Source organism: Carettochelys insculpta, chromosome 2, assembly GCF_033958435.1.
Source record: "Carettochelys insculpta isolate YL-2023 chromosome 2, ASM3395843v1, whole genome shotgun sequence".
Lineage (NCBI taxonomy): Eukaryota > Metazoa > Chordata > Testudines > Carettochelyidae > Carettochelys > Carettochelys insculpta.
Window position 1 is genome coordinate 113,880,553 of NC_134138.1, and position 27,867 is coordinate 113,908,419.

The window sequence follows — 27,867 nt, forward strand, 5'->3', positions numbered from 1 at the left end:
TCGGGACTGAGTAGAGAGGTTGCTCCCGCTCCTCAAGGCCTTGGCGCTGGGGCATGCTGATGTCAACAAGCTTCACAGTCTGCGTTGACTCTGGGAAGTGCATGCCAAAGAGTGACCCACAGTCTGCCTGCTTGACATGCCAGGACAAGAGCCACCAGCGGGACCACTGCCTGATTTGTAAGATCTTTAAACCCAGGACCTGGAAGGTCAGGGCTCGGCACCTCAAGGTCTTGTTGACGGAGGCAGCTCTCCAGCCTCAGAAGTCACCATCTGCCAGGCTGAGCACATCTTTGGTGTGGAGTACACAGGCACTGAGCTTGGCCGTGCCGGCAAAAGAGGAGAGGGGCGCCTGGCCCCATGGTGAAGAGCCAGCATCTCAGCCTCTCAGGAGACACAAGTCTCGGTCCCCAGTGCCTCTCAAAAAGAAAAGGCATAACGGGCTGTTCTCTCTCTCGCTGTTCAGTGTTGTGGGAGAACAGCCATGTGCTGTCCAGGAAGAAACACCATGGGCATCCTCCGAGGGCTGAGCAGCAACACCAGTCCAGAGGTCCAGTCCCCACTTTCTGGAGCTGCCGTTGGTGCTGGTGGCTTTCAGAGTGGCACAGAGCCTCCATCAAATCACAGCACCCTTCTTGCTGCTGAGGAGAACCACATCCCTGAGGCAGGTGTTGAGTTATCCTCCATCCTGGGGAAAGCCTGCCCTGATGGCGCATTTACCTACGCCCCCTACCCCACTGGTGACTGTGGTGCTGGTGCTGGCGCTGGCACAGTCCCAGCTGGTGTTGACACAGGTGCCCTCAGGATAGGCACCACCTTGGTCTTTGGCATTGGAGGCATCTGAGTTGGAGTCCAATTCCTATTTTTCCAGCTCAGGCAGGAGTCGGAGTGCTCACTCTTCCTCCAGACAGAGTTGGCGCTCCATGCCAGGACAGTCGCTGCCATATTGGCAGCCGGCACCACAACGGCTGTTTTGGATCCCATGAACATTTCATGAGCGCCAGGGGCAGTTCATCTACCTACCATCGTGGACCCCATCACTGGTGTTTGCATGGGGAGCTCCCCTGGTACCACACTCAGCACTATGAGCCTTGCTGGGATTCCTTCCACGGGATGGGTCTTCAGAACAGCTGCCTCCCTCAGAACTGTCCTCATCAGCACTAACGCCCTTGGTACCAATACCACCTTCAGCTCCAGTGGTTTTGTCACCTTTATCTTCAGTGCCGAATACCATGGTGCCAACTATGCTGGCACTGGTGGGGCCTGGAAGGTTCCCGGTGATGTTGATGTTGATAGATTCTCCTCCTCTCCACACGGGACAGGGCTCAGCACTGCCCACTCCAGGCTCAGCATGACACATTCAGGTCTCACATCTGATCCACTCATATCAGAGAGAAGGTACACTGGATCTGTTGAGAGCCATGGATATTGGCTTCACATTGCAGGTGGGTGCCTCCTCATCCTTGTCCCCAGTCAAAGTGATCAGTGGTCTTCCTGGTCTTGGAGGAGGGCTGGGCCCTCCAGCAGCTACTCCATGGGGTGGCCCAGGGCTTGGAGGTGCAGGCAGGCAGAGGAGGTGAAGGACGACTGTGACCCGGTGACAGTCAGTCTGTCCTCATTGGGTCCTGCTAGAGTGGCATTGCCTCTCATGAAGACCAGCACCTGGACAGCTGAGAGGGTGTGGCAGACCTTGTCATCAGCCCTGCCCAAGGTGAGGAAAAATAGAAGACAGCACTTACTCCCCTCTAAGAAGCATAAGCACCTCCTCACCCACCTTCTTCCCAACTTTCTGGTCATGGATGTGGCCACCCACCAGGGGAGACAGGAGTTTCAGGGGCCCTTGCCCAAAACCAGAGAGGCGAAACAGCTAGACTCATATGGTAGAAAAGTTTATTCAACTGGCTGCCCAAGCGCTCAGCTTGGCACACTAGGCACTGAATGGGATAGCTAATGAGCAAGCCCTCCTTCAAAACAGCTTGCTCCCTTCTCAACTTCACAGATCTGATCCCCCCTCCTCCTCCCCGTCCCACGCCACCAAACCTGTAGCTGTAGTAGAATCTCACATGCAGCTTTGCAGGCTGCCTTGACACTGCTGATGCGGTGACAGGGGTCTTGTTGTCAGGCGGTGGGCGTGAGAATGAGGACATGGCTACAGGGCTCCAGCCTCCCATACGAGGTGCAGCAGACTTTCAAGACTTGCCCTTCGAGGAGCCGACTATGAGTTTCAGAAACAACAGCGAAGAGGCTGCGCAGCCTTAAAGGCTCCAGAGCCACTCTGAGGTTGCTGGGCCTCTATGCTACTGTGATGCAGCACAGGCATTTCAACCCCAGCCCGCCCCTGGGCAATTCCCTCAGCAGCCTAGGGATCAAAATAGGCAGAGGGTTTAGACCAGCAGCCCCCCCACCAGCACCTAAGCCCAACTTTTGAAGGGGCAGTTGAGTGTGCCACACCAGTCCCTGTTATGTGTCGAGCTCGCCCTATGTTTTTGTTTCACCTATCCCACTTCTACCCGGCCTGGCCCCGTGTAACATTGGAGTGATGAGTTCTTCACGTGGGAGAAAGGGGATATACTATCCAATTTAGTTTTTAACCCCCCCTTTAACTCACCCTTTCCTTTTTAGGGGCCCCTCTCACAAGAGTCTGCTCAGGCAGGAGATTGTCACTCCTCAATACAGGAGGTTTCCCCCTCAATTGCAGGATCAGGGGTTTTACTACCATTATTTCCCAATCCTGAATGCAAAAGCAAGTGGACTTGCAAGGCCTGAACAAGTTTGTGAAAAAGATCAGGTTTTGCATGGTCTCTCTCTGGTGCTCATTATCCCATTGCTGGAGCCGGGGGCCTGGTTTGCCACTCTCAACTTACAGCACATGTATTTCCACATTGCACTCTATTCCCTGCCCCCAGGAGGTTCCTAAGATTTGTGGTGAACAGAGGTCACTGTCAGTTCACAGTTCTTCCATTCAGTCTGGCCACAGCCCCGAGGGTTTTCACCAAGTGCATGACAGTGGTTGCAGCCTTCCTCCACAGGCACAATGTCCCATTGTTCCTGCTCCTGGCTGACTCATAGGCCCAGGTCCATAAGCACATGAGGTTCATTGGCCAAACCTTCAATAGTCTCAGCCTCCGGCTAAATGGGACAAAGTTAATGCTCATCCCCACTCAAAAAATAGGGTTTTGTGTGTGCTACTCTGTGCTCACCAGAGAGCAGGTTTCAGGCTATGGCCAGCATTATAAGGGACATGATCAGGTTTCCCACTAGGAGGGCCAGATGCTGCATGACGCTCCTGGGACGTGTGGCAGCTTGTACGTTGGTGGTGTAACATGCCAGACTTTGACTACATCCCCTCCAGTTGTGGCTTGCAGCAATGTCCATAGACAAATAAATGACGTTACCACAGCAGGTGTTGGTGGCTGTAGTGGTGGCTGGACGCTTGGACCGTGGGTGCCGGGGGTGGGGAGGCATTCAGGACCCCTCCCTAACCTTTCCTGTACCTGGTAACCGCTGCCTCAGCTTTAGGCTGGGGAGTTTAGCGGGGGAAGTACTGGACTCAGGCTCTCTGGGGTGCATCAGACGGCGAACTTCGCATCAATGGGCGAGAGCTCAGGGTGATCAGGTTGGCATGCAAGGTGTTTTGGGACAACCTAGTAGGGGCACTGCATATCAATGAGCACAGACAACATGAAAGCCAAGTATATCAACAGCAGGGGGCTGCATGCTCCTCTCCTCTGTCATGTGCCCCTCAAGCATGGGGAGTGCTGCATTCAGTAAGAAATTCTCCTGCAGACGCATTACTTTCCAAGGGTCCAAAATACCACAGTGGACCACCTCAGCAGGCCCTGCATGAGCCACGAGTGTTCTATTCACCCAGATGTGTTGCAGTCAGTTTTTCTGGGTTTAGGATTATCCTCCCATGGACCTATTTGCCAGATGCTTCAATTCGAAGTGGCAACCATTGTGTACGTACCCAAACCAGAGTCACGGAGCCTGGGTAGCGATGTACGACATGTCCTGGACAGGCCCACTGCTGAATGTGTTCCCTCTGGTTCCCCTCATCCACAGAATCCTCCTCAAAATTTGAGTGGCCCAGGCCTCAGTAATTGCGGTGGCTCCAGTTTGCACCCTGTGGGGAACACCTCAAGCCTTTGGGTCAGATCAAAGCAAGCCGTGGGCTGGATAACGCCGTAGGGGGCCCCCACCCTGCTCTCACCACACCTTGGTGATCTATCTACTCCTGAAACTACAGGTGGGGGTGGGGGGGCGGCCACTAGGCCAGGCATTGTACGCACTGGTGGTTGCTGTCACAACTAAAAATATAAATAATGGCATCAATGCAGGTAATGGTATTTATTACCTAGAATAAAAGTATTCTTAGATGTACCACTGCACTGGGTTAACTTAGCCTAAGCTGTCATTACTTTAAGAGAAGCGGTAATGGAGCGCCAGCATCAGCTCACCGCTACAGCAGGGAAGGAGCGCCTGCCCCCGCCCCCAAGCTTTGCGGGCCTGAGCCAGGCAAGCTGTGTCTGGATCCAGGCCATGGGCTCTGTGCAGGCACGCCCCTCTACCTCCCTCCCGCCCCCATCTCCATGCCCATTGGCCCACTTGCAGAGGCCTAGGGGGCAGTGCCTAGTGTTCTAAGCTGAGAGTCAGGTGCTGCCCAGCCAATTAGCAGCGTGCCCCCCCCCCCCCCCAGCAGGCAATCCCCCACTCCCGCTTGCAGAACCCCACCTCAGCCAGCTCCTGCATAGACCACCCCCCCCCCCCCCGATACCCTTCCTGCATGTTCCCTCTGGCCCAGCCCCCACACCTCATGCTCACTCCTGCGCTGTCTCTCTTCCCCCCCCCCCCCCCCCGACAGCCTTCCCATGCACTGACCCCGCCCCCCCCCTTCCATTTTTTGGTCCCACACCTGTACCTAGGAGGGCCCACAAAATCAACTAGCCCTGCTCTCCCTAAGCTGAGGGCTGGAGCTTGAAGGTAGGGAAGACTTTTTTTTTGGCTCAGCTGGGTGCCATGTCTGTGAGGTTTTAAAAAAAAAAAAATGTTCAGCTACTAGAGGCAGTTTACACAAAAAAAAAAAAAAAATTTCCAATTAACGGTCAGGGTTTGTGTGCCAGTGGAACCTAGGTTAGGAACCTTCGGAGGTTCCCCTTCACACACATCCCTCAAAATGCTAGGAAGGAGAGGGGGAGCTGGGCTCCTGACTTCCGCCACCAAGTGTATGTGTTGCTGGTGGGGAGGAGGGGTGGTGGAGAGAGCAAGACAACTTTTGGGGCTTTGAGGCTCTCCAGGCCCCTGCCACCTGCTTGAGAATTGCTGGTCTAGGGCCTTCTAGAGATCAAGAAGTAAATTTTGGCATTCAGGAACTGACTATTTCCCAAGTGTAAACACTGGCCAGAAAAAGGACATTTATATGGGTGATAAATACAGCCCAACTATAATTTAACATCGGATGAGCCACGAAGCTAACTGAGTACAGTTTTCAGCCACAGGAATTAATACGTAAAAGTTCATGCACGAGCCTGAAGTCACTCAAATAAGCGATCTCATACTGGTGCTAAATAAATATCCTCTCCTGTAAAACAGCAACCTTTTGACATGAATAGTTAAAGTGAGAACAGCTAGTGCTGCTTTTGTGATCCTAAGTAAATCGGTGTCTGTTTATTTGCTAAAGGTGAATGTCACCACGATGAAAGTTAATAGCAACACTCTAGCTGTGAATTGGCACTGTACTCGGGAGGTGAGATTAGCAATCAAAGGACAAGCATCATTATTAGTCTGTGTTGCTGAAGTGCACAAAGGTTAGTTTGTTTACAGCTTTTGTGAATAAAAAAGTCTAATTTTTCCATTAAGCTGATCTGCAGTGGAAGAAAAATTTTCAAATAATTCTCTGACTATAACAGTATGAGGGAAATTGGGCATGATTAGTTTTAAGAAAGTAAATCACTAAAAACATCATTTTCAGAAACAGAAAAAAGTTGCGCAAGGGTGCTTTTTATTTTTTTCTTTTAGAACCACTCACTGTTCCAAGTACGTTTAATGGAAGGTTAATAAAGCAGATTACACCTGTTACTCCTGTAGGAATGCTGCACCACTGTGCATGCACAGAATTTATGCCCCTCACGGAATTCTTTGCTTCCCCACAGAAAAAGTGACTTTTGCAGAAAAGCCACAAGTGATCGTGTGACCTCATCAATAGTATTTTTTGGGTGCCCAGGGCAGCCAACGACGAAGTGAATCACCGGGTGGGCATGGGACTAGATCCTGAAAGACCCAGCTCATGGCTCCTATCCTGTGCTGGACTCAGCTGCTGGTCGCAGCTTGGTTGGGAAGACACAACTACCTCGTCCCCTGCACTGCAGCCGGAGCTGGATCAGAACTACTCCCAGCTTTCTCCCCTTCCTCCCTCCTCTCTCTTGTACCCTGCCTGCCCACACCTGGTGCATGTGGAAGGGTAGGGCCCAGGGAAGCTTCTGGGACAGTTCTTGTCCTTGCATATATCAGGGCTGGGTGCAACCCCACCACCGAGTCCACATCTCAGAGACGGAGGGGCTGGGGAGAGCTATACGGTGCTCTCCCATTTCCTTCCATGCTGGAGCCAGCATATTTATTGGACAATAAAATTTGCAGATTTTTAAAATATTGTGCACAGAATTTTTAATTTTTTGTTGTTGTTGAGAAATACCCTTAGGAGTAAACTATGAATAATGTTACAGGCTATTCTAAGCACATCACAGAATCATAGGGCTGGAAGGGACCTCAGGAGGCCATGATCCAGCCCCCTGCTTCAGTCAGGATCAACCCCAACTAAGTCATCCCACCCAGCACCTTGTCAAGCTGGGACTTAAAAACCTCAAGGGATGTAGAATTCACCACTTCTCTAGGCAACGCATTCCAGTGCTTCACTACCCACCTGGTGAAATAGTATTTTCTAATATCTAACCTACTCCTCTCCTTCTGTAACTTCAGACCACTGCTCCTTGTTCAACCATCTGACAGCACTGAGAACAGTTTCTCACCATCCTCTTTAGAGCTCCCCTTCAGGAAGTTGAAGGCTGCTATTAAATCACCCCCGAGTCTTTTCTGTAAACTAAAGAAGCCCAAATCCCTCAGCCTCTCCTCCTAGGTCCTCCTTTAAAAACATTATAGACTGTCATAAGCCAGCTATAAACAGCATGTTGATTAGTGGAAGTCAATTATGTATTAAAAATCAAACTCTGTGACTTATTTATACATGAAACTTCAATGCACAGTGTGACTCATCCATTGTTTAGCATCGTCATAATCGGTGTCTAGTAACATGCAGTCACACACAGCTCAATGCTGGACTTGAATATTAGCTTCAGCCCTGATCTACATTACAGAATTACCTTGGGATAAGTACATCCCTCAGGCTACATCTATACTACCACAGAAGAAAGGTTTGATGTCACATGTCTCACTTGGAAGCACGAAATCGAGCTCTCAGGGGTCACAATAGAGTCCTGTACTCCTCACAACAAACGAGGAGTAAGAGAAGTCAAAGGGAGAAGCTTTCCTGCTGACCTTCCCCTGTATAGACAGATAAGTTAGCTGAGTGCAGGTATAATCAATTTTAACTGTGCAATTAGCATCACTAGAATTGTGGATCTGAAGTTGACTGTTTATACCTAGTCTAGGCATAGTTTCAGGGGTGTGACCAACCCACACCCCTGAGCAAAGTAGTTATACAAGCCTAAGTGCTGGGGAGGACAATGCTACATCCATGGGGCAGCTTTTCCTGCCACTGTAGCTGTTGCCTCTCATGGAGGTGGAGTTATTAAGACAATGGGAGCACACTTCCACACCCTGGCACAAAGGGCCTTCAGCAGAAGGGTGCCAGTGGTTCACCAGTGCACATTTTGAATGCAGACCTCCAAGTCTGCATCAACTGCCTGTCAAGCCATCAACGTTCTGCCCAGCTATCCATTATTCTGCTTTTTAAATTACCCATTCTAAACATTTTCTGTGGTTTCTTTGTGGTGATTAGGCATTTGGATAAGTTTTTAAACTCTCTTGGAGGGTGTCTTTTAGAAGCACCGTTAAACTTTTATGTGTTGGTTCTCTGACTAAGCCTTTTATTCTTTTCTGTTTTCTCCCCTTTCTCTTAGGGTGAATGTTCTCAGAAGTGCTACGATATCTTTGTGTTGGAAACTGTTTGCGTGGCTTGGTTTTCCTTTGAGTTCCTCCTGCGCTCCATTCAGGCGGAAAGCAAGTGCGCCTTCCTGAAGACCCCTCTCAACATCATCGACATCTTGGCCATCTTACCATTCTACATCTCTCTGATAGTGGATATGGTCTCTGCCAAAAACAGCAGCAGCAAGCCTGGCAGTGGAGTGGGAAACAAGTACTTGGAGCGAGTAGGCCTGGTTCTGCGTTTTCTGCGGGCTCTCCGCATCCTGTATGTCATGAGGCTGGCGCGCCATTCCCTGGGGCTGCAGACACTGGGACTCACTGTGCGCCGCTGCACCAGGGAATTTGGACTCCTTGTCCTCTTCCTTTGTGTTGCCATGGCACTCTTTTCCCCACTGGTTTATTTAGCAGAGCGTGAACTGGGAGCCAAGCAAGAATTCACTAGTGTTCCCACCAGCTATTGGTGGGCTGTTATCTCCATGACGACTGTAGGCTATGGAGACATGGTACCTCGGAGCATTCCGGGACAGGTAGTAGCCCTGAGCAGTATTTTAAGTGGTATTTTACTGATGGCTTTCCCAGTCACTTCCATCTTCCACACTTTTTCACGCTCCTACACAGAGCTAAAGGAGCAACAGCAGCGAGCTGCAAGCAGACAGTTGTACCAGCCTGAGGAAACCACCAAATTCCCAATGGTGGACAGTTCTCATGGAGCAGGAACCACCGCCTCCTCACTAGACATGACTGGAGAGTGGTGTCAGCCAGCAATGAACCAGGAAGACAAGCAAAGTTGTTGATGGCAAAAGACTTAGCCAATAGCATTGAACTAGTGAATGGAAGAGTTCCAGATTGCAAACAAAAGCCTATGAAACTAGCATAAACCAGGGTACACGGTGAGACTTGTACAAGAGACTGGCCTTATGAGTAACCTGGTCCTACAAGAGCACCCGAGTGTGTCTAAAAACATGGAGTGCAGTTCTGCTCCCTCCTTTGTAGAAGGCTACTTTTGTTGAGCAATGGAATTGGGGCAGCCCCCAAGGAACAGTTGCTTAAGCCAGGTTTCCGCTATGTCCACTAACAAATAAATGGGGAGACAGAAGTTACCCTAAGACTATCCATTGGTGGTGGAAATACGGGTGCCATTTATTGTACATAAGCTTCTGTGTGCTGAGAATGACCCCCAAACCCTTATTCCCTGATGCACAATGGATTCACTTTACAAGGCCCCTCCTTAGGGCATACATCTCAATACATAAAAGGGTACAGTTGAAAGAGGCGGTGAGAGGTTTGCCTTGGGCAGCAGAAGGGCAAATTTATCCATAGTCCCTTGGCTTTTAATAGTGTTTTGGTTTTTTTTCTTTAAATTGGGAACCATAATCTGGGTTGCCTGCTGACAGGTCTGTCTTGGACTCTTGCTCTTTAAGCATTATTTAGTAAACACGCATCTCTACCCCTCTAGCCTTTGCACCCTTCGCCCTGATGACAGACTTATACACGGACGACTTTGTTGACAATACTGAACGGCAGCTTGTTTGCTGTTGCTGTCATTTGCATAGCTCTTCCAAAGAAATCGTTCCCCTCTTTGCCTTCTCCTTCCTGTGTTTTAAAAAGACTGTTTAACTTATAAGCAAAAATCTAAAGCACCAGCCCAGCAGGAATATATACTTACAGCAAGGCAGGCTGGGAAGAGTTGCAGACGCTCATGTCTGCCGAGTTTTCTGCAGCGGTATTGAAGAGGCTTGCTTCAAACCCATTGAGTCCAGGGGAGTCTTTCCACAGACTGATTCTCTAAGTCTGTGCCACAAACTCCCTTTCATTTTTTGTTCATGGAATCAAATTTTCCATATCATGTGCATCGATGAGCACTGCACCCCATGCTGTTAGTCTCCCGTGAGCTGTGTAGCTGGCTCAGTTCAGCCTGTCACGGACATCTTGACATATGCCTAATACTGCGTAACAGTTAATAAAAATACCATCCCAGGGCAGCTCATTCTTTACCGCTGTTGGAACATTACACTGCCCTCTTCTGTACCGCTGCTGCTGTCAGGAAAGGAACAAACGTTATTACAGGTGTTTCCAACTCGTGCCCCCACCCCCCCACCTCGGCTTAGCGGCAAGGAGAATAACCCTACACTCGCAGACGACGGAAAGATGTAAAAGGCTGTTTTATTTTAATAAAAACTGTAACTTGATTCCGTATTGTTGTACCGGCTTTTCTTTCCCTTTCGAGGTGGTGCCACGTGCTCCAAGAGCCTCACACCTGATCGCAGCAATTTGCTCGCCCTGACTAGTGTCAAACAGTCATTAGCAGCACAATCAGAGCAGAAATTTGGAAAAAAATCAATATAAAAAAAAAGGCGGGGGGGGCGGGATGGGAATTCGAGCTAGCTGGTTGCAAACCTCCTCAGAGCTCACTGTCATTCAGTAGCTCTGGAACAGTTTCTGGACTGATGGTGCTCACCTGCATCCCCTCCCACTTACCCTGGTCTGCGTCCCTCCCCATGTTCTAGTGCTGGTGGCTGTGACCTCACATGTGGGGCTGGCAGCAGAAGCCTGGGCAGCAGCAACAGTAGCAGGCCTGACTGCTGGGACCATGGGCATCCAAGATCTCCGTTGACAGGGCAGGGGACTGGCAGCTGCAGCCTTGAGCAGTAGGAGCAAAGGGCCTCGATGCCTTGAACGTGGATGCTTCTGAAAAGAGTAGTAGCCCCGGGGCTGGGGTTGGAATGGGAGGGGCACCTTCCACTCCCATTGACTTCAAAGAGAATTATGGCCTGTCAGACCCCCCCCCCAAGGCCATACAGGCAGCACAGTAACATCCGGGGGAGCGGGTAGGGGAAGGACTTCTCCTTGTCTCTGCTGAGCCTCACATCTGAGCTGTGAAAATAGCCCCATGTTGATGTGAGCCACAGAAATGTCATGCTGGTTTTGTCCATGCACTAAGTTTCACCAAGATTAGCCCTCCCACCCCACATCCCCCCCAACCTCCATAGGCTGCTAGGGAGCAGTGAAAGTTAGTAATAGGTTAGGAGCTATATACTGTCTCTTCCTACAAGAAAAGGAGCAAACGCCATTGCCCTCTTCCATGCCTGCCAACTGCTGCCAGCGTCCCCACAGCAGTGCGCTATTTAAGAGAGCTAGCGGGATCAGTAGTGAACCAGCCACACTACTAGCCCTATGGTTCTTTCCAGAGCACTACAGTGAAAATAGCCACACACGAGGTCTCTGAGTACTAGCTTACAGCGGTAAATTAGACTGAAGCTTCATACTGCTGGAGAATCACCACATACTGGTATAATTTGCTATTTTAAACTGGCCCAGGATTTTCACATCTGAAATCTACCAAGGTTCATCTTCAAGGCACAGCACCCGAGCTTGCTAAAATGGAAAATCAAGCTGTGCAGTACGGAAGCGATGAAGAGTGTTAAAGTATTCTTAATGCAAAACTTAAATTCAAGCCGTTCACAAATACACCAGCTGAATGCAAAAGAGAAAATCATTTCTTAATTCATCAACAGCACAGGCTGTTTATACATTATGCTAAACTCTGGACCCAGTGATCACACAAACTTTAAGGGCTAGTTTACAATGGATTTGAAGATGGCACTTGACCCAATGAGGGTTATCAATGTATCTGCTGAAGTCCATGAATTTAGAAATATTTGCTGCTTTTTTCCTTTTTTTTTTTTTTTCTTTTTTAAAAGAGAGAGAGAGAGAGAGAGAGAGAGAAAAAGAGGAAGCATATCATGTTTTTTCCCCCGACAAAACAAAAACAACCCTATGCACTTGGAGGTTTATCAAATAGCAATTAGCAAGAGCCCCTTATGGACCAAACACTGGTATTAAACTAGTCTGTGGTTTTAGCTGTTTCTAAAGAATCCATCACTATCGCTAGCAGCTGGGTGATAGGTATTCACAATAGTAAGGACCCTGAAATGCTAAGGTCACTGGAAAGGTAGAAAAATAATGACTTTTTAGCTTACGGTCACAAAAGTAGTATTGTTGAGCTGCAATGATTAGTATGTACTGGCAGACCACAGACAGTATCTTATAGTTTCAAAAGCCATGTAATTAAATTACCACGTGCATGCAGTTCTTTGACTAATAAATCAACTACTGCAAAGACATATTACTCCTGTTACATAAAGCATGGCTTTTAATAAAGGTTCTGTTTGCATATTGAGGTGACAGGCCAGGAAAATATGAAGGAGGAACCCTTTAACCAAACTATTTTGGAAACCTTATCAACAAGTTTTATTGAACTGAGTATGAGGCAGGAGACACCCACAGGAGAGTGATTTTTATTCAGTAATAGGTGTTGTCATTGCTTAAGTGTATACCATTTGATCAGGAACCAGATAAAAGGCTTTATATTTCTACATCTCTGATACTGCATACAAGTGCTTTGGGAGCATTTTCATTCAGATGTTTCCATTGGTGAATCTGAGCTATTCCCTAACCCTCTGTCTGCAATTATTTGACCACGCTGCTAGGTATTCCTGTTTTTCATGTGTACTACATGTTTCTAAAGTACCATGATAACAAGAGAATTACCCGCATTGAATCCTTTACTAAGCATGCTCTTTCCTAAAGAATGCAAACAAACATTAATACCTCTTCTACAAATGGCCAGAGTTGCCAAGTTCTCTGATGGATGCCCTCTTTCCCACTTCTACCCACTGTAACATGAACACATTAGGAGATCTCATATGCCAGGTTAATTGAGTTGCACATGTATGCCTAACTGGTTACTTCAGTGTTTCAAACCCTGGCCTTTATTGTGAGTCTGAGGATATGTCGTCATCCTTAAAGCCTCAGCCTGAGGAGTTACGTGACGCAGGGAATTTCAGCTTTCATTTTTAAAAACCAAAGTAAACGTCTCGCACTTACAGCTGCCGACGTAAGATCTCAAAAATGTGAACTCAAAAGGTTCAAAAAGCAAATAAAGCCACACATTTATTAGTTTCATTATTTGTTTTGTTTTTAAGATAACTGATACATAATTTGAACATTTTGGGCTGATAGTGTTGATAATTTAAGCACATAACTATGTTAAAGTGCTCAACATTTTATAGCAAAACCCAAAGACGGAGGGTTGGTGCAGTGCTACAGCAAAATCGGGTGCATGAGCTTTGACCATAAAAGACCCCTTGAGCTGTTTCCCCATGTGCTGATCATGCCACTGACATCCACCTTCTTGCTGTATGGGGTGTCCCATCACCCTGTTCTGCTGGGCCAGATCCTCTGGTCTCCCACAGGCAGGGCACACAGTTGGGATTACTGCACCCCTGCAATGCAATGCAGACACTGATTTACTTCAGGTGTAGGACGATGCAGTTCTAGAGCACAGCACACAGGAAATCAACCCCCCAAATATATCTATCCATCTCTGTGCAAAAGTTTTACACGGAGAGGGATCACCAAGTAAACCCCCTTTAGCAATTAAAGGAAGATATGGACCATGGTAGCATCCTCCAGGTAATAATTACTTACACTGGACTTGAACATAAATAAAATGTTTGCATTAAGCATACACAGTAGGATTTAAGTGGTTGTAAGTGAAAACAGACAGATCAAGGGAAATCACTAAATTGAAAAGAAAACACATAGCTCATTCTTACTTCACTAGGAAACTTAACACGTGTAGATTCTTACCCTAAATTGCTGTTCTCATGTCAGGTAAAATCTTCAAAGCAGAGGCATTCTTCTTCTCAGATTTGGGTTAACAGCCTTTCATACTACTTTGTTTTTTCTCAGGCAAGCAGATTTAAAGGCAGTCAGAAGACAAAAACTGATAGCTTCCCACTGCTTAAATAAACTTTCACATAGGGTGGGAAACCTTTGCCCTATAACCCTGCCTCATTCCCCACAGAAAAAACACTGGATTAAAATGGCTTTCAGTACTAGGTGGTATGGACACATGTTTTGCTAGCACCAAACACCTTCTAGACTTACAGGACAAATGAGGCTGTCGTTAAGTTGATTACCCACTCGTTAGAGTTCTGGTGGGAGTAATGGCTCTCATAAGCACATTTAAAACTATAAACAGACTTATATTTTGTATTTCTAACTTCACACAGAAGAATGATATGGTACACCAAGATAGGATATACAGATCCAGCAATTGTAACATTAAAATGAATAGGTTACATGAAGTACTTAGTCCAAAGCATCACAGAGTTATATGTATTTATATTTATAACCAATTTTCATAACACATGGCATGACCATCACACAGCTGTTTACTATCTCTCAAGTTCTACATGGGAACTGAATCACGCAGAGGTAAAGGTTTATTCAAGGTCACACAGACAGGCCATGCGAGAGCTGGGAGACAGCCACCAGCAGGGTGGATTGATTTACATCACAAAATTGAAAGCCTTGATTTAAAATCATCTGATTTTAAGCAACTTTTCCATTTATAAGTCAGTTCTTTTCTACATAAAGGTGCATTCTCATTCATTGATATAACCATTTACAACTAGACTATCTTTATACTAGCTTTGGCTACCTAGAATGACACACTACTCAGATACATATCTTTAAACACATTACAAAGCTTAACACTTTCATATTCTTATTAATTGTATGTTAGGAAATGGTGAATGATTGGTGGAGTCTTGAGTATTCAAATGATGAGAACTGAGTTCAGCACGGCTCCTGTAGAAGGAAATTATAAAATGGGGCGTGTGAGCCCACACTGTCAGGCTCAGGGGATGATCCTGATGAGATGCAAGATAGTGTCCCTTGCACTCAGAGGCCGTGCCCCAGTGCTGTGCTGACCTTGCCAATCCCTTGCATCCAGCAAACTACTTCCCCAGCTCCTCCTCCCCACAATATAGTACATGACCTATTGTTTGATATGTAAAGCTTGATTTAAAACAATTACATTCCACACTTCCTCCCCTGCCCCAAATTCTTTCTTCACACTGTAAGGCAACTTTTAATGAAAAAATATTGACAGAGGCTCATGGATGAAGCTTAATTATTCTTTATTTAAATTCTTTAAGAGATTACAAGTAGTTTAGGCCTTTAATACATCTTGTATTTACTTCAGATTTCATTTTAAACCAATTTATTTTTCAAAGAAAGCTCATTATTATTTAAATAAAGAAAATCCAATTTAAATTTTTTAAATATCTGATTTGTCTATTTTGTATTCCTTCCTCCCTTCTCCCCCCCGCCTACTCCCCCACAAAAAAAATAATGTTTATCCACCCTAGAACCTCAGATATTTGGAAGCACAGTCCTAACCTGTAATCTGAAGTCACTGTGTGCTGCATGATTACTCATATAGCAACCAAAGCCTGCTGGCCCTTTGTAGTGACAGTTAGCAGGACAAGGTCCCAGACCAGATAAACAATACAAAGTCTTTAAATAATAAAATTCCTCTCTTACATATGAGCAGAATATAAAACAACAATCTATTTATAACTGATTTATTTAGCTGTTTTTAAATCACTGCAATTGATAAAAGAATGCGAGTGCCACAAAAATGTATCATACATTCAGCAAAGATATATTTAAAGTCATTGATTTCTTAATTCTGAGGTGCTCACTGCTACGGATAATGCCTTATATAGAAAAAGTTCTGTCACTTTGCTTTTAAAGCATTTTTCAAGATGAAGTTCAGGAGAGTTCCTGGCCAAGTATCCCAACTTTCTGAATGCTCTAAATAGAAAACTACTTTAGACACTAGTTCACCGGCTTCTCTTCCAGCATTTGCAGCACTGGCATGAAAGAATCATGTTCACAGAGCATACTGTTTTTGGTACTGAAGACAAACTGCTAAGTACCTGCACATCAAAGAGTCCCAAAAGCAGTAAGGGAAAAATCATGTTAATTTCAGCTTCAGCAATACCTGGAACACAAGGCCAAGAGACCTTTGGAACAATTCCTTAGCAGCCATTTAAACACTACAACCTCCATTTTATTCAACAATAGAAAGAAAGAAAAAAAAAAGTAAGTACAAAAATCTTATTACTACAAGTTATTAAAAAAACCAAACCACTAAAATGTGTCCGAAAGTGTTCGTATACAAGTAAAAATACAATCTTCATTTAAGCGGCGTACACCAGAAAGGACAATCGTTCCATTTTTCATTAAAAAGAGAAAAGCCCAGATGTTCTTTTAACCCCTAGAACGTTTGAGAAAGGGAGAGGAATAAAACATTTGGAGCCTGCCTTGCCACATCCATCGCCTTTGTAAGGTCACTTCAGACATAAGAGAGAGTATGGTGTCAAACAAGCAGCCCAGTCAGAGTTTGACCATATCATTCTATGCCAGGCCCTCAGACTGAACAACTGTCCTGAGTTTGATTTGCCAGTGGTCCAGGTAGTCTCCTGCAGACACCACAGACGGAGACGTTCCGGCTTGTTACTGTGGGCTGTACCAATCTCCTTTGCATCCAGCAGCGCTCACCGCCTGGCCATCCTGCGGAAGTTCATTATGACAGCTCAGGATGATCAGCTCAACATGATGCTCAACCAGCAGTGCTCAGCATGATCGGCTCAGAGGCCGCTCCACAGAAACCTGAGGCTCCAGGTGAACACACGCTACTGTGCCACACCCATACAGCCCACTCCTGATCCCTTTGAAGGTAATGAGAATTTTGCCACTGGGACAGGATTTAGCTCCTAGAAGCACAGCTACTTCAAGAAATGCATGAAGGGTGGGATCCCAGAGGTCAAGACAACTAATCTGGGATTTATTTTAGAGCAAGATTACGAATTCAGAAACAAGGAGAGCCAAAGCATAACAGCAAAGGACAAATTGGTGTCAATTATCCTAAACCAAACATCCCTGATAGAACTGACTGTACTGCGACTACAGGCTTTGTCGCTTCATAAGAATATCTCCCCCGAGCTCTCCCCCAAGGAAGATGGCCCACACCTAATGTGTGGTAGAGCCAATTAGCGAGAATACCTGATTGAAAACAGAAGATGTGATTTCCCAGACTTGTTGCCTTATTTAAGATCATTCTCTTTTTGGAATGTTCTCAGAAACCAAAATGTCTCACTGGAAAGCTAACACTGCCCCAAACGCCAGTATCTGCAGCAAGGCAGCATGTACCTGGCAGGAAAAACAGAGTCTCTCAAAGAAGGCGGTCGCAGAAACTGTTTCCAGGACTCACTCATCTCTCTGTATTCATCTCCTGCAGGTCAAGGAAAGGCTCATTCTGGCAAATGGCTGAAGCAAACAGGCTGAATAGCAGAACCCTAAAACTGTATTCTACTTAGCACTGCTAGAGACATGCCAGTTCTCAGAAACGGCATGACGACTGATGTTGGCAAAGTATACGTAACACACAACTTAGATTATATAGAACATTATATGCCCTCCAGCTTTTTGAGTTTCCCTTGCGGCTAGTATCTGTCTTTCATAAAGTAAACAGCCTGAAAGATCTTAAATAGTGAAAAAACAAATTATTCTCCTCTTCACATCTCTTCTTTTGTAGCATTTACATGCATGGCTAACACCAGAGAGAGAGAGAGAGCACAAACTGGTTTCGTGCGGCATTCAGTAATAGTAATGTCTAACTACATTTTTAGAAAGCAGGGCCTGCTCTCTAGATTATGACTTCACTTCTCCTCCTCAAATTGTTCTCCTCTCCAAACCTTAATAAGCCATTTTAATTGCCATAGTTTTATTCCTGGATTTCCTTATTTCTCAACCACTACTTGAAGTTTTCACTGGCACTCTTGGCAATCCCTATATACTGGACCCATTAGCACTGTTGTAGCAATCCCACCAACCCACCGTGAATCACTCACACACCATCAATGACCCAGCTGTGTACCCCTATTCAGAAAGGGACCCATTCTCTTCCTGAAAGCAGCTGTTTCAAAGTAAGGCTACTTAATTATGTTAGACTCCCTCTGCCCTTAATTCGTTCTTCATCCCACCTGGTAACTAGCTCTGTCTATTTTAGATTCTACCACAGTGTCACCCACACCATAACCTCCCTGAAACTACCCCTCATCTTGATCTAGTCACTGCCACACCGATCCAGCAGTGTGTGTGCATAAACAGTACATTCACTTTTTATACTGGCGATTACTGGTCTACTGTAGGTTGCTCACTTACCTGTCTCAGTCCCTTTCTCCCATCCCACCATCCTGACCCACTGCACCCATCTTATTTGAAATTGACAGTACCTTCATACACCACTGAAATATCTAACTCTGCTATTCCAAACTTACTTCCAATGGACATACTTTATATAAATAGCTAAAAGATTCAGACAAAATATTCTATCATCTCCTCTGTGGTTTAACATTTCTTTAAATAGCATTAAAAACACAAACACCCAGCCCTTGCATTTATACAGACCTAGGTGTACACACACACACAAATGTATAAGGCTCGTAGGTGCATATGCAAAAAATAAACAGACTGTCTACCTCACCCCAGAAACATATTGTGTACAATGAATCTGAAACCAGAGGTAAACCATTTAAAAAAAACCCTAACTTCTTATATTTTCAAACACACATTCTTCTCGCTTCTGTTTTCAACTCATCAAAATAGTATTTACAAGTGGAAGTAAAAGCTTCAAAGGCAGACTTCACAACACTGTTGATCTGTAGCCATTTCCACTCCATGCTTCAGAGTGCCTTTGTACTGGTTGGATGTGTCGTGTGCAATGCTGGCTTTTGAGGGTAGTAGCTGTAGAAGTAAACCTGTAGGAGAATGGCCATGTCCACAAAGACCTGAAGGAGGCCGCAAATGGAGAACTGGAAAGGAGCCTGGTTCAAAATAAAGTAAAAAGTCTTGAAGGTATCGCCGCTGGTCCACATCAGCACCATCTTGACGCTATGAAAAGGAACAAAAAAAGAAGAGAAGAATTAAAGAGGGTGTGACTGAGGAACCTCCTGAGGCTGACTGGAAGAGGACATACGGTGTGTGTGTGGCGATTTAACAGGATCCCCTGGGCCAAATGTACTCATAATTAGCTGACCAACAGTGACGTGAATTTTCTATCAAGAGTCCTCTGGTCATCATACTCCCTGCAAAATGTATATATGCTCATTTGTTTAAAGAATGATGCATCTGTACTGAAAATTATGTTCTGAAGGTACATGAGTTCAGGCAGATCTCCGGAAGATGATAAACAAATAGGAGGGAAAAAATACTTCTCTCTCTGGCTGTGTCTAGACTTCCAAAAACTATCACCAAAAGATAAGTAAATTGTGCAATGCGTTTGAGTATGTTTTGCTGACAGTTCTGTTGAGAGAGGCTTTTCCAACATTTGGCCCATCCACACGGGGCCAAATGTCAGAAAACCCCCTCTGTTGAGGCATTCCTTCCTCATGGAACAAGGTGTACAGGGATTTTGAGAGAATGCTCCCAACCAGCAGACCTCTTCTGGAGAGCTGCAGTCTGGATGTCTGAATTCAACAGGAGGAAAAAGCAAAATCATTATGGCGGTTTCAAGCATAACTGATGGATTTGGGAGGTAGAAGGATCACCACCTAATAAATTATTTTATTAGTCTTTGAAGTGCTACAAGGCTGCTTTTTTGTTTTGGGAATACTGAGTACACTAGATCCTTCACCTAGGAGACAAACAGTTAGCATGTTCTGTCTTATGAAAAGATGGTCACAGCCAGGCAGGCTGGGAAATGCTTTAAAGATCTAGGGTGAGCTAAACTTCCTTAGACAGGAACAGCTTGTTAGTGAAGTCTGTTCCAATTTTATTTTACCATTTGTTTCCAATACTTTTACTTGCTATTTGTCAAATCTCTATTCTTTGTTAAATACATTTATACTTGTTTTCACTATAAACACACTTAAGTGTTGTGTGTTAAGTGGAGCTGTGATCTTTTCTGAAGGCACCTGGTAAGGAGACACTTGGGATGGGCTTATGGGTTTTAGTGATAGTGGCACTCAACTGCAGAGGGATAGTAGAGCCTCTGTAGGCAGTGAGGGGAGAGCTTGTATGATCCATGACAGGTAGAGTCAGAGCCTGACAACTGGGAGGCACAGACAGGCCTTTAGCTCTAGGAAGACAAGTGGTAGCAAGGGGCCTAATTACAGATTGAAAGAACTGGAATTGTGACATAGGATCAACTTTATCAGACCATGACAGCATTGACCTACCTGTGTGAACAGTGGTTAGCACCTGATTCTGCAGCAAAAGGCTACCATCAAGTCCACACAAGACACTTAACTCAAATCAGCACTATAGTCAAGAGTGGGAAATTGCTTCCTGACCTCCTATATGCTGCAATTTTGTTACCTTCTTACCTACAGATGGTAATCAAAAAGTTATGTAACTCCTTCTAAAAATCAAGTTCTGATATTTGATTTGCTGCCATCCTGTGAAAGTGAATTACACACACTGATTATGTTGCACATGAAATTAAGTAATGTGGTGAACATCAGACAGACTTCAATCAATTCACTGCAATGTTTATGGCCTCCACTGCATTACTTTCTCTCCCTCACACACACACACCCCTAGTCACTTTAAATCAGCTGTGAAGAATTGATTTTTTGTACATCACACCAGGCAATGTGTGCTCTAGAGCAGTGTTTCTTAAACTTTTTGAGACCATGGAACACCAAATAATTTTTTTATGTGGAACGTCCATTAAAATTTTCTTTAAAAAAAAAAAAAACAGCAACATGTACAGCAAAATCAAAATGAAGTAATTTAATCAAGTATCACAGCAATGAAGAAGTAACACTGTATTGGGTTTTAACAACAGGAGATGTACACAGGAGTGGCCAATCAGTTAGAAACTAAGAGCCAAAATAGCTGTGAATAGACTGCAAAGAGCCACCCATTATATATATTTTATCTGTCTAAATGTATAGTATAGTATAGTACAGTACAGTGTAGTACATATCTAGACAGATAAAAATAAATATATAATACATGGCTCAGTGCCCTCCCCCAGGGCCAGGCAATCCCAGCCTCCCCCTGGTTCTAACTCAGTGAACCTACCCTTCCCCCCAGAGCCAGGCACCCCAGCCCCTCCCTTCCCTACTCTAACCCAAAGCCTGGGAGTCACCAGAGCTGCTGCTGCTGCATGCTTCTCCCTCCAAGTGCTGGGGTGCGTGCATGGAGCAGCGGTTTGCACTCCTGGCACACAGCTACATTTATTGCTCGAAGAGCTGCATGTGGCTCGAGAGCCACAGGCTGACCACCCCAGGTATACTGTCAGTGTATTTTTCCAAACGCTCGTGGCACACCTGTGAGTTGCTCATGGAACACCAGTGTTCCGCAGAACACAGTTTAAGAAACACTGCCCTCCAGTCAAAAATAGGTAGTCTAACGGTACACACAAAAAAGCAATGCATGCATCTCCAGCTCTTTATAGCAAGGTTAAAACTCTATCAAGGGGGTTTGCTCCCATGGCTTATATCCGTGCCAGTGTCTAAACCCTTCGCTCACTATCTCCTGATTTTATTTGGCTGTGCCTTTGGCCCTTCCCTACTTGCCTCTCACTTTTGGGGCATATCTGGTGCTCCAATTCAAGCTTTCAGGAGACTCAGAAACAGAAATAGACTTTAAAACACATAAGATTTTTCTTGTCACCCCCTCAGTAATGACAGTCAAAGATGTGACCAATGAGCTTATGAAAACTGGTTATGGTCTTCATATATCGTATTTGGAGAGCTTTTAAAAAGGGCAGATTAGTAATACTAAATAAAAGCTGTAGAGTTCACAGTTACATTGTCAGAGCTAGTCACAGAGAGGTAGCTGTGTTACTCTGCATCTTCGCAAAACAAAACAGCAGTCCTGTAGCACTTTAAAGACTAACAATATAATTTATTAGGTGATGAGCTTTATGGGACAGATCCCCTTCAGATCTGAAAAATTTTCCAGGTCTGAAGGGGATCTCTCTCAAGAAAGCTCATCACCTAATAATTTATTTCGTTAGTCTTTAAAGTGCTATAGGACTGCTGTTTTGTTTTGCGAAGATGCAGACAGCAGTCCTAGAGCACTTTAAAAACTAATGAAATAAATTATGAGGTGATGAGCTTTCTTGAAACAGACCCACTTTAGATCTGGAAAAATTTTGAGATCTGAAATGGGTCTGTGCCATAAAGCTCATCACTTAATAAATTATAGTGTTAGTCTTTAAAGTGCTACAGAACTACTGTTTGGTATTGTCAGAGCGATTATACAGCTCCTAGATGAAATGTCAGCATGAAGCATGATTGAGGTTTGCCAGACTTGACTGTAATTCATTCAATGCCACCAGGCACATACCGTAGAGAAAGAACAGGGCCCACTGTTCATTTCCTAAACATTCAAAGGGGCTGAGGGGAAATCCAGATGGATTAATTTGTATTGTGGATACAAATATACCTCCCTCAAATCCTGCACTCCACATTCGAGTTCTTACTGTAATAGTGGACAAGGGAGTCAAAAGATACTGGCCCATTGTGTAACAGGAAGTATAAGCCTTTTGCAACATACCCCATGTCAGATGACTGGGATCATAAAATATAGATCATTAACAGTCTACATATTATGAAGCCACCCAGGGACTGCATGTGTGAAGCTGTAAGCTGCACATATGATTCAATACATAATAACAAATGACTGGGTCAATCAAAAATTGTGCAGAAACAGCAACAGGAAAAAAAAATGTTCCTTCATGCCTTCTGTTTTACTGAAAGCCCAGCCCTCCTGCGTTACAAATACCACCATCCATAGGACTGAGCCAGGTTACAGAACATGTTTTGCACACAGTTGCATGTGCAGATTTTTTAAAGCACAAACAAATCTGAACATCTTGAATAAGACATACAGGAGCGCAATAAATTAGAATACTTTGTTTGCAGACAGCCAAAATGACTCCTGATGATAATAAGCAGATGGATGTTTGCTGTGCAGCTGGTTGTGGAGACATGATTTAATTGTGAATCTGTTGCTTTAGAGTTTTGCTTGTCTGCTCAGTATAAACCATCCCAGACTTAACAAGTGTGTGTCTGTCCAGCTGAGTCGGGTATTATGATACCTTAATTGTTTGGATGAATCCAATTAAAAGATGTCCCAGAGATTTTAGGATAAAACCTGGGACACCTCTTTCTTTACCAGTTGTTAAGCAAGAGAAAAAAAAACCAAATAATCTCCTTTCAGAAAAGAGGACTATTTAAAAATAGCCAGGACTGCTGATACTCAGGAGAGTGGGGAATTTGCAGGGGAAATATACATTATCAGAAAGCTATAAGCCAGAGGGAGTTTAATCTCTGTGCAACAGAACGACAGCCAAAGGCAAAAACGTTTTGGACAAATACAACGTACGATGCAAAGCATATGTGGCAATGGCAATGCAGATCTAACAGTCACATGAACCATGAGGGTTGGACAAACTGGACTGTGAGCATTCAGTAAGAAATACTTTATGACCTTGTTGTTTGCAAGGCTGGTTTGCTAATCTGGCATGTGATCCTGAATTCCTTACACACTGAAGAGCCCCAGTAATTTTAATGGAGTGTCAAATGCTCAAGGAAAGGGGATTGTGCCCAGGATGTTTACTGGCACACAGGCCAAATATTCAGTGTTAAGAAGAATGTAGCTTAAAAGTATATTAGTTGGGACATTACACCAGGAGAAAATCTGTATGTTAATCATGGAGCTCTGGTTTTAAAAAAAACACCTTGCTATGAAAAAAATTATTAAGAAAACAAGCCAATAATTGTGAGAAACCTAATTTCACAAATGCATCTAGGCCATGAAGTCCAGAAAATGACCAAGCCACCCTGCACAAATTAGCAACCACACAAGTTCTCCCTAATCATCCCCACCTATATTTACAGTATTACAGATGGGCTGGTAGCACCACTTATTGTTGAGGTTACCTAATAGTTTCCACTTTAACAGCAACCTCATTCTCAGAAGATTTTGTATTACTGGATTTTACCAAATGGTACCCATCTGGGATGTAATTTTCCATGCGGGGTTGCTGCCTCAAGCTGAGTGCTTTTGGGAAATGTCAGCTACAACAATTCAGCCATTTTGAGAACAAGGCTGGATGCAACTACACTGTTTCGCCCATGTTGAAAACATTCTTGAAACTCTTGCTTTGAAACATTCGAGTGCCCCCAGGCTTTTGAGCAGGGAATTGAAATTTGGCTGGGGCAAGTGTTTGTGGACAGGAATGTGCTTTTTGCCATGCTGGTGAAAGTCTTGCCCAAATCTGGCCAAGTTACAAGACTCTGGGGGGCGGGGGGGACATAAAACCAAACCAAACCAAAACCCCTCAACTCATGTGTGCTCACCACAAATGTGCCAGATCTTAACAGCTAGAATCTCTGAAAATCCCATTCTCGGTAAGCATCCTTGAGCCCCTCTGCTCCCAGTGCTGACCAACTGTGCAGGCACCATCCCCACAGAGTGGCTGAGGATGATCCAGCCCAGGGCTACAGGGCAAAGCTGGTCTTGTCGTATACCTGGAAGGGAGTAGGTTGGGATAGGGGACAAAGAGACCAAGGAGGCCAGGACTGTTTTAGCCAGGGGACTCATAGCTTGGGAGGGAAGGGCAGGCTGGGAATGGTCAGACAAAGAGACTGGGAACCAGAGGAGTGGGAAGTCCAGAGTGGGAAGAGGAGACAGTGAGGGAGACAAAGTGAAGGGGATGGGAGCCAGTTGGCTGTGCAGGTGTGAGGAAGACATCGGTCAGATGAGAAGTTGGGGACAGGAGAAAGGCCACTGGAACTAGCTAGAAAGCAGACTGGGAGTAGGAACCCCATGTGGGGGAAGAGAAGGAGGAAAGAAAATCTGACACGGGGCTGAGTTGTGGCTGGGAAGAGAGACTGGGACAAGGGACCAGGGAGGAGAAGACAGAGTGGCTGAGGCGTCTGAGGAGGGAGACTAGAAATGAAATCCAGCGAGAAAATAGATCACATGAGGCGCCAAAGGGGACTGAGAGCGAGACTCAGTACATCCAGCTGGGTAAGGACATTGGGACTGGAAAGAGAAGCCTGAGGAATGGAGACTGGGAAGGTCAGCAGCCAGGATGAGAGAGAAATGACAGAGATGGGTTGGAGGGGTGGGGGCTGGGGAATGAGGCATCATTCTTGTAGGTCAGGAGCAGACAAGTCTGTGGTTGCTGCTCCAGAAAGGAGCTCAAGATCCCTGGTGACTACAGCTCTTACCTGAGAGGTTGGAGCTCCTGGCTCAGTAACCTTCTCTGCCCGAGATGGAGAAAGGATTTGAACAGGGGTCTCCAACACACCTGACAGCTGAGCTAACCACTGAGCTATGGAGTAGTTCATGAGTTACTGGGCTAGCAAGAGAGAATGGCACTGTCAGCTGGAGGTTAAGGAAGCAGCCTGGGACATGAGATGCAGGGTCCAGTACCCCTGTTGCAATGACTTTCCAGTTATTTATACACAATGGAACAGCTTCACCAGGAGAGACCGAAGATTGTGAAAAAAGTCTCTGCCTCCCATCCTCCTTTAGTACTGGTGCACCTGGAGGACAACCACCTACTGCTGCTATCAGTCCCACTGCTAGCTCAAGTGGAAGAGATCTGTGGAACGCATCTAAGGGTTCCAATCATGCTGATGATCCACGAGGGTCTCAATATGCTGCCACATGGAGTTTCTGTTTTGTTCCTCTGTAAAACAGTACGCCACCACGTTAGGAAAGATTGTATCATAATGTATAGGCACGAGTGGGCCGAATTAAAGATGCCCAATAAAAAGTTAGGAAAAAGGCCAGACTGCAGGTTGAGTGCTTGACTTGGAAACCTTAATAATCTTCTTCTAACGCTGGTGTGTAACTATTCCACTTGCTGCACACTGCACTTCCATTCGAAATCACAGGGGCTTCTGCATGCCTTGAGACCATTCAGAGCTTTGCATCTAGATTATCCTTGACATAATGAGTCATTTCAAGGTTTCCCTGTACGAAAAGGAAGTTTTAGTATATACATTCTGAATTTTGCACACTAGCCTTGTGAAGTGGAGAAGAATTCTAATGGATGCGCAGATATTTTTTTTACATATTCGTATTGCTGAAAAGGAGATATCATGGACAGATTGCTTCTTGTCTGACTGGAATGAAAAAAGCAGCAGAATCTTGTCAGCTAGGGAGGCTTCCACTGAACAATTTTTTTAAACTATCTTATTTTTGGTGCTCATCTAAGGTTATTCTACAGATCTTTTCTATAGCTCTTTTCTATTTCAAGGAAGATGATGTAAGGTACCCCCAAACCAGTCCTTTCGTGCAAGAATACCTGAGGCATATACACCCAATCTAGAAGTAGGCCAGTGAGACCACCAATACACACCAAGGAGGTTTACACACAAGCTGCAGAAGTTCACTTCCACACAGAATCCGTATTTCAAACTACAAGTTACTGATGTTTGAATTCTCCCCAAACTCAGCAGCTCAACTGTTAACAAAGCTGTACTCTGGGCTATTCATGACAAAATGCCATTCAATTTTGATGCAGATAAGTCTCCTCTTGTCATTACTATAATGTTTGAAAGCTGGACTGGAGAACTGGGCAGAACAGGCCCAGACCCACACAACCATCAGACAATCAATTAGAAAAGCATTATAACCATACTGCTCCAAGACAAAGCAGTCACATTAGTTAGGCATGAGAGGGAGAAAGCCAGAAAAAGAGCGGTGATCCATGCCACAGCACAACTGGTTAGCTAGAAAAAGATAAATGGCAACCTAAGTTTCTGAAACAATAGATATACCCAGTGAAGGAAAGGATCCAGGAGTTGCTCTGAAATAGATGGTAGTGCCAGAGGCTGAATCCGACTTACAACAAATAGAACGTTTCCCATCAATATAAATCATTACCATGGAATCCAGAGACCGCAAACCTCCTAAAAGAGGGCTTTCTTACAAACGATCTTGTTACCAGAAGTTGCTAATTTACTAACAGTCATTTTATATCAAGTCTCCCTAAAATTTGAACTGTCCATAAATGAGGGAATCTGCTGAAATTTTTTTCTGTTATGATTTACTCTTAAAAACATAAGATAGCTATTTATTATGCTACTGAAATCATTCTCAGAAGACTATGTGCTTTTATCACTTGAGAGACATTAGACAATACCTCTTTCTGAGGGCATTGCCAAATACTAATTTGAATATGCCAGCATAAAAGAAATCCCTGAGACAGTGCAGTTCTGCACCAGTGAAAGCATATTTGATACAGATTTTCATACAACTTACTTGATTAAAAAAATAGTGTGCTGGAAAACTAGATGCATTTTTCCTAGGAAAGAGTTTTATTTTTACTTTGTTGTAGCACTGTGTGCTTATAGTGCAATATGAAATTATTACTTTCCAAAATGAGAATTGGAAAGATATCTATCAGATCACTTGTCTACAACCAGACAATAAAGGACTGTTCTGTAAAAAAAGATTTTTTCAGCCGCCAGAAGAGTTTTAGATATCCTAAAAAGAATTTTTTCCACTGCTTCGCTTGGGAAGCTATTCCACAGTCTCACCCAGTAGTTCTCAACTTATTTACCACTGAGAGATCCATATGCAGCTCTCTGTATGGCACGCGGGTTGCAGCCATCCCATATCGATCAGCGACGAGCAACCGGCTAACGAGTGGGCTGCAAGAGTGTTGTAACCAAAACAGTCTCCCAGGATAGGGGACCTAAAATTTGTGGGGCATGTTGATTGAACCATAGCAGCACTTGGATTGGATGCAGAGGGAGCATAGGACTCTCCCAATCCATGTTGTGTGCAGTCATCTTACACCTCACTTCACGTGCC

General features: G+C 45.0%; 2 protein-coding genes across 11 annotated transcripts in view; one reads left to right on the forward strand and one right to left on the reverse strand.

The window, feature by feature from the left end:
- KCNG2 (potassium voltage-gated channel modifier subfamily G member 2) overlaps positions 1 to 10,342 on the forward strand; it is a 79,196-nt gene extending 68,854 nt beyond the window's left edge. For all 8 annotated transcript variants that reach the window (XM_074987557.1, XM_074987558.1, XM_074987556.1 and 5 more), the window contains one exon: positions 8,130 to 10,342. In XM_074987557.1, coding sequence (XP_074843658.1) covers positions 8,130 to 8,948 — 819 coding nt within the window. In that variant the 3' untranslated portion in view covers positions 8,949 to 10,342. The remainder of the gene's footprint in view (positions 1 to 8,129) is intronic.
- A 4,784-nt stretch (positions 10,343 to 15,126) lies between these two features.
- Positions 15,127 to 27,867, reverse strand: part of SLC66A2 (solute carrier family 66 member 2) — an 88,555-nt gene continuing 75,814 nt past the window's right edge. For all 3 annotated transcript variants that reach the window (XM_074987566.1, XM_074987565.1, XM_074987568.1), the window contains one exon: positions 15,127 to 18,966. In XM_074987566.1, the coding sequence (XP_074843667.1) occupies positions 18,759 to 18,966 (208 nt within the window). In that variant the 3' untranslated portion in view covers positions 15,127 to 18,758. The remainder of the gene's footprint in view (positions 18,967 to 27,867) is intronic.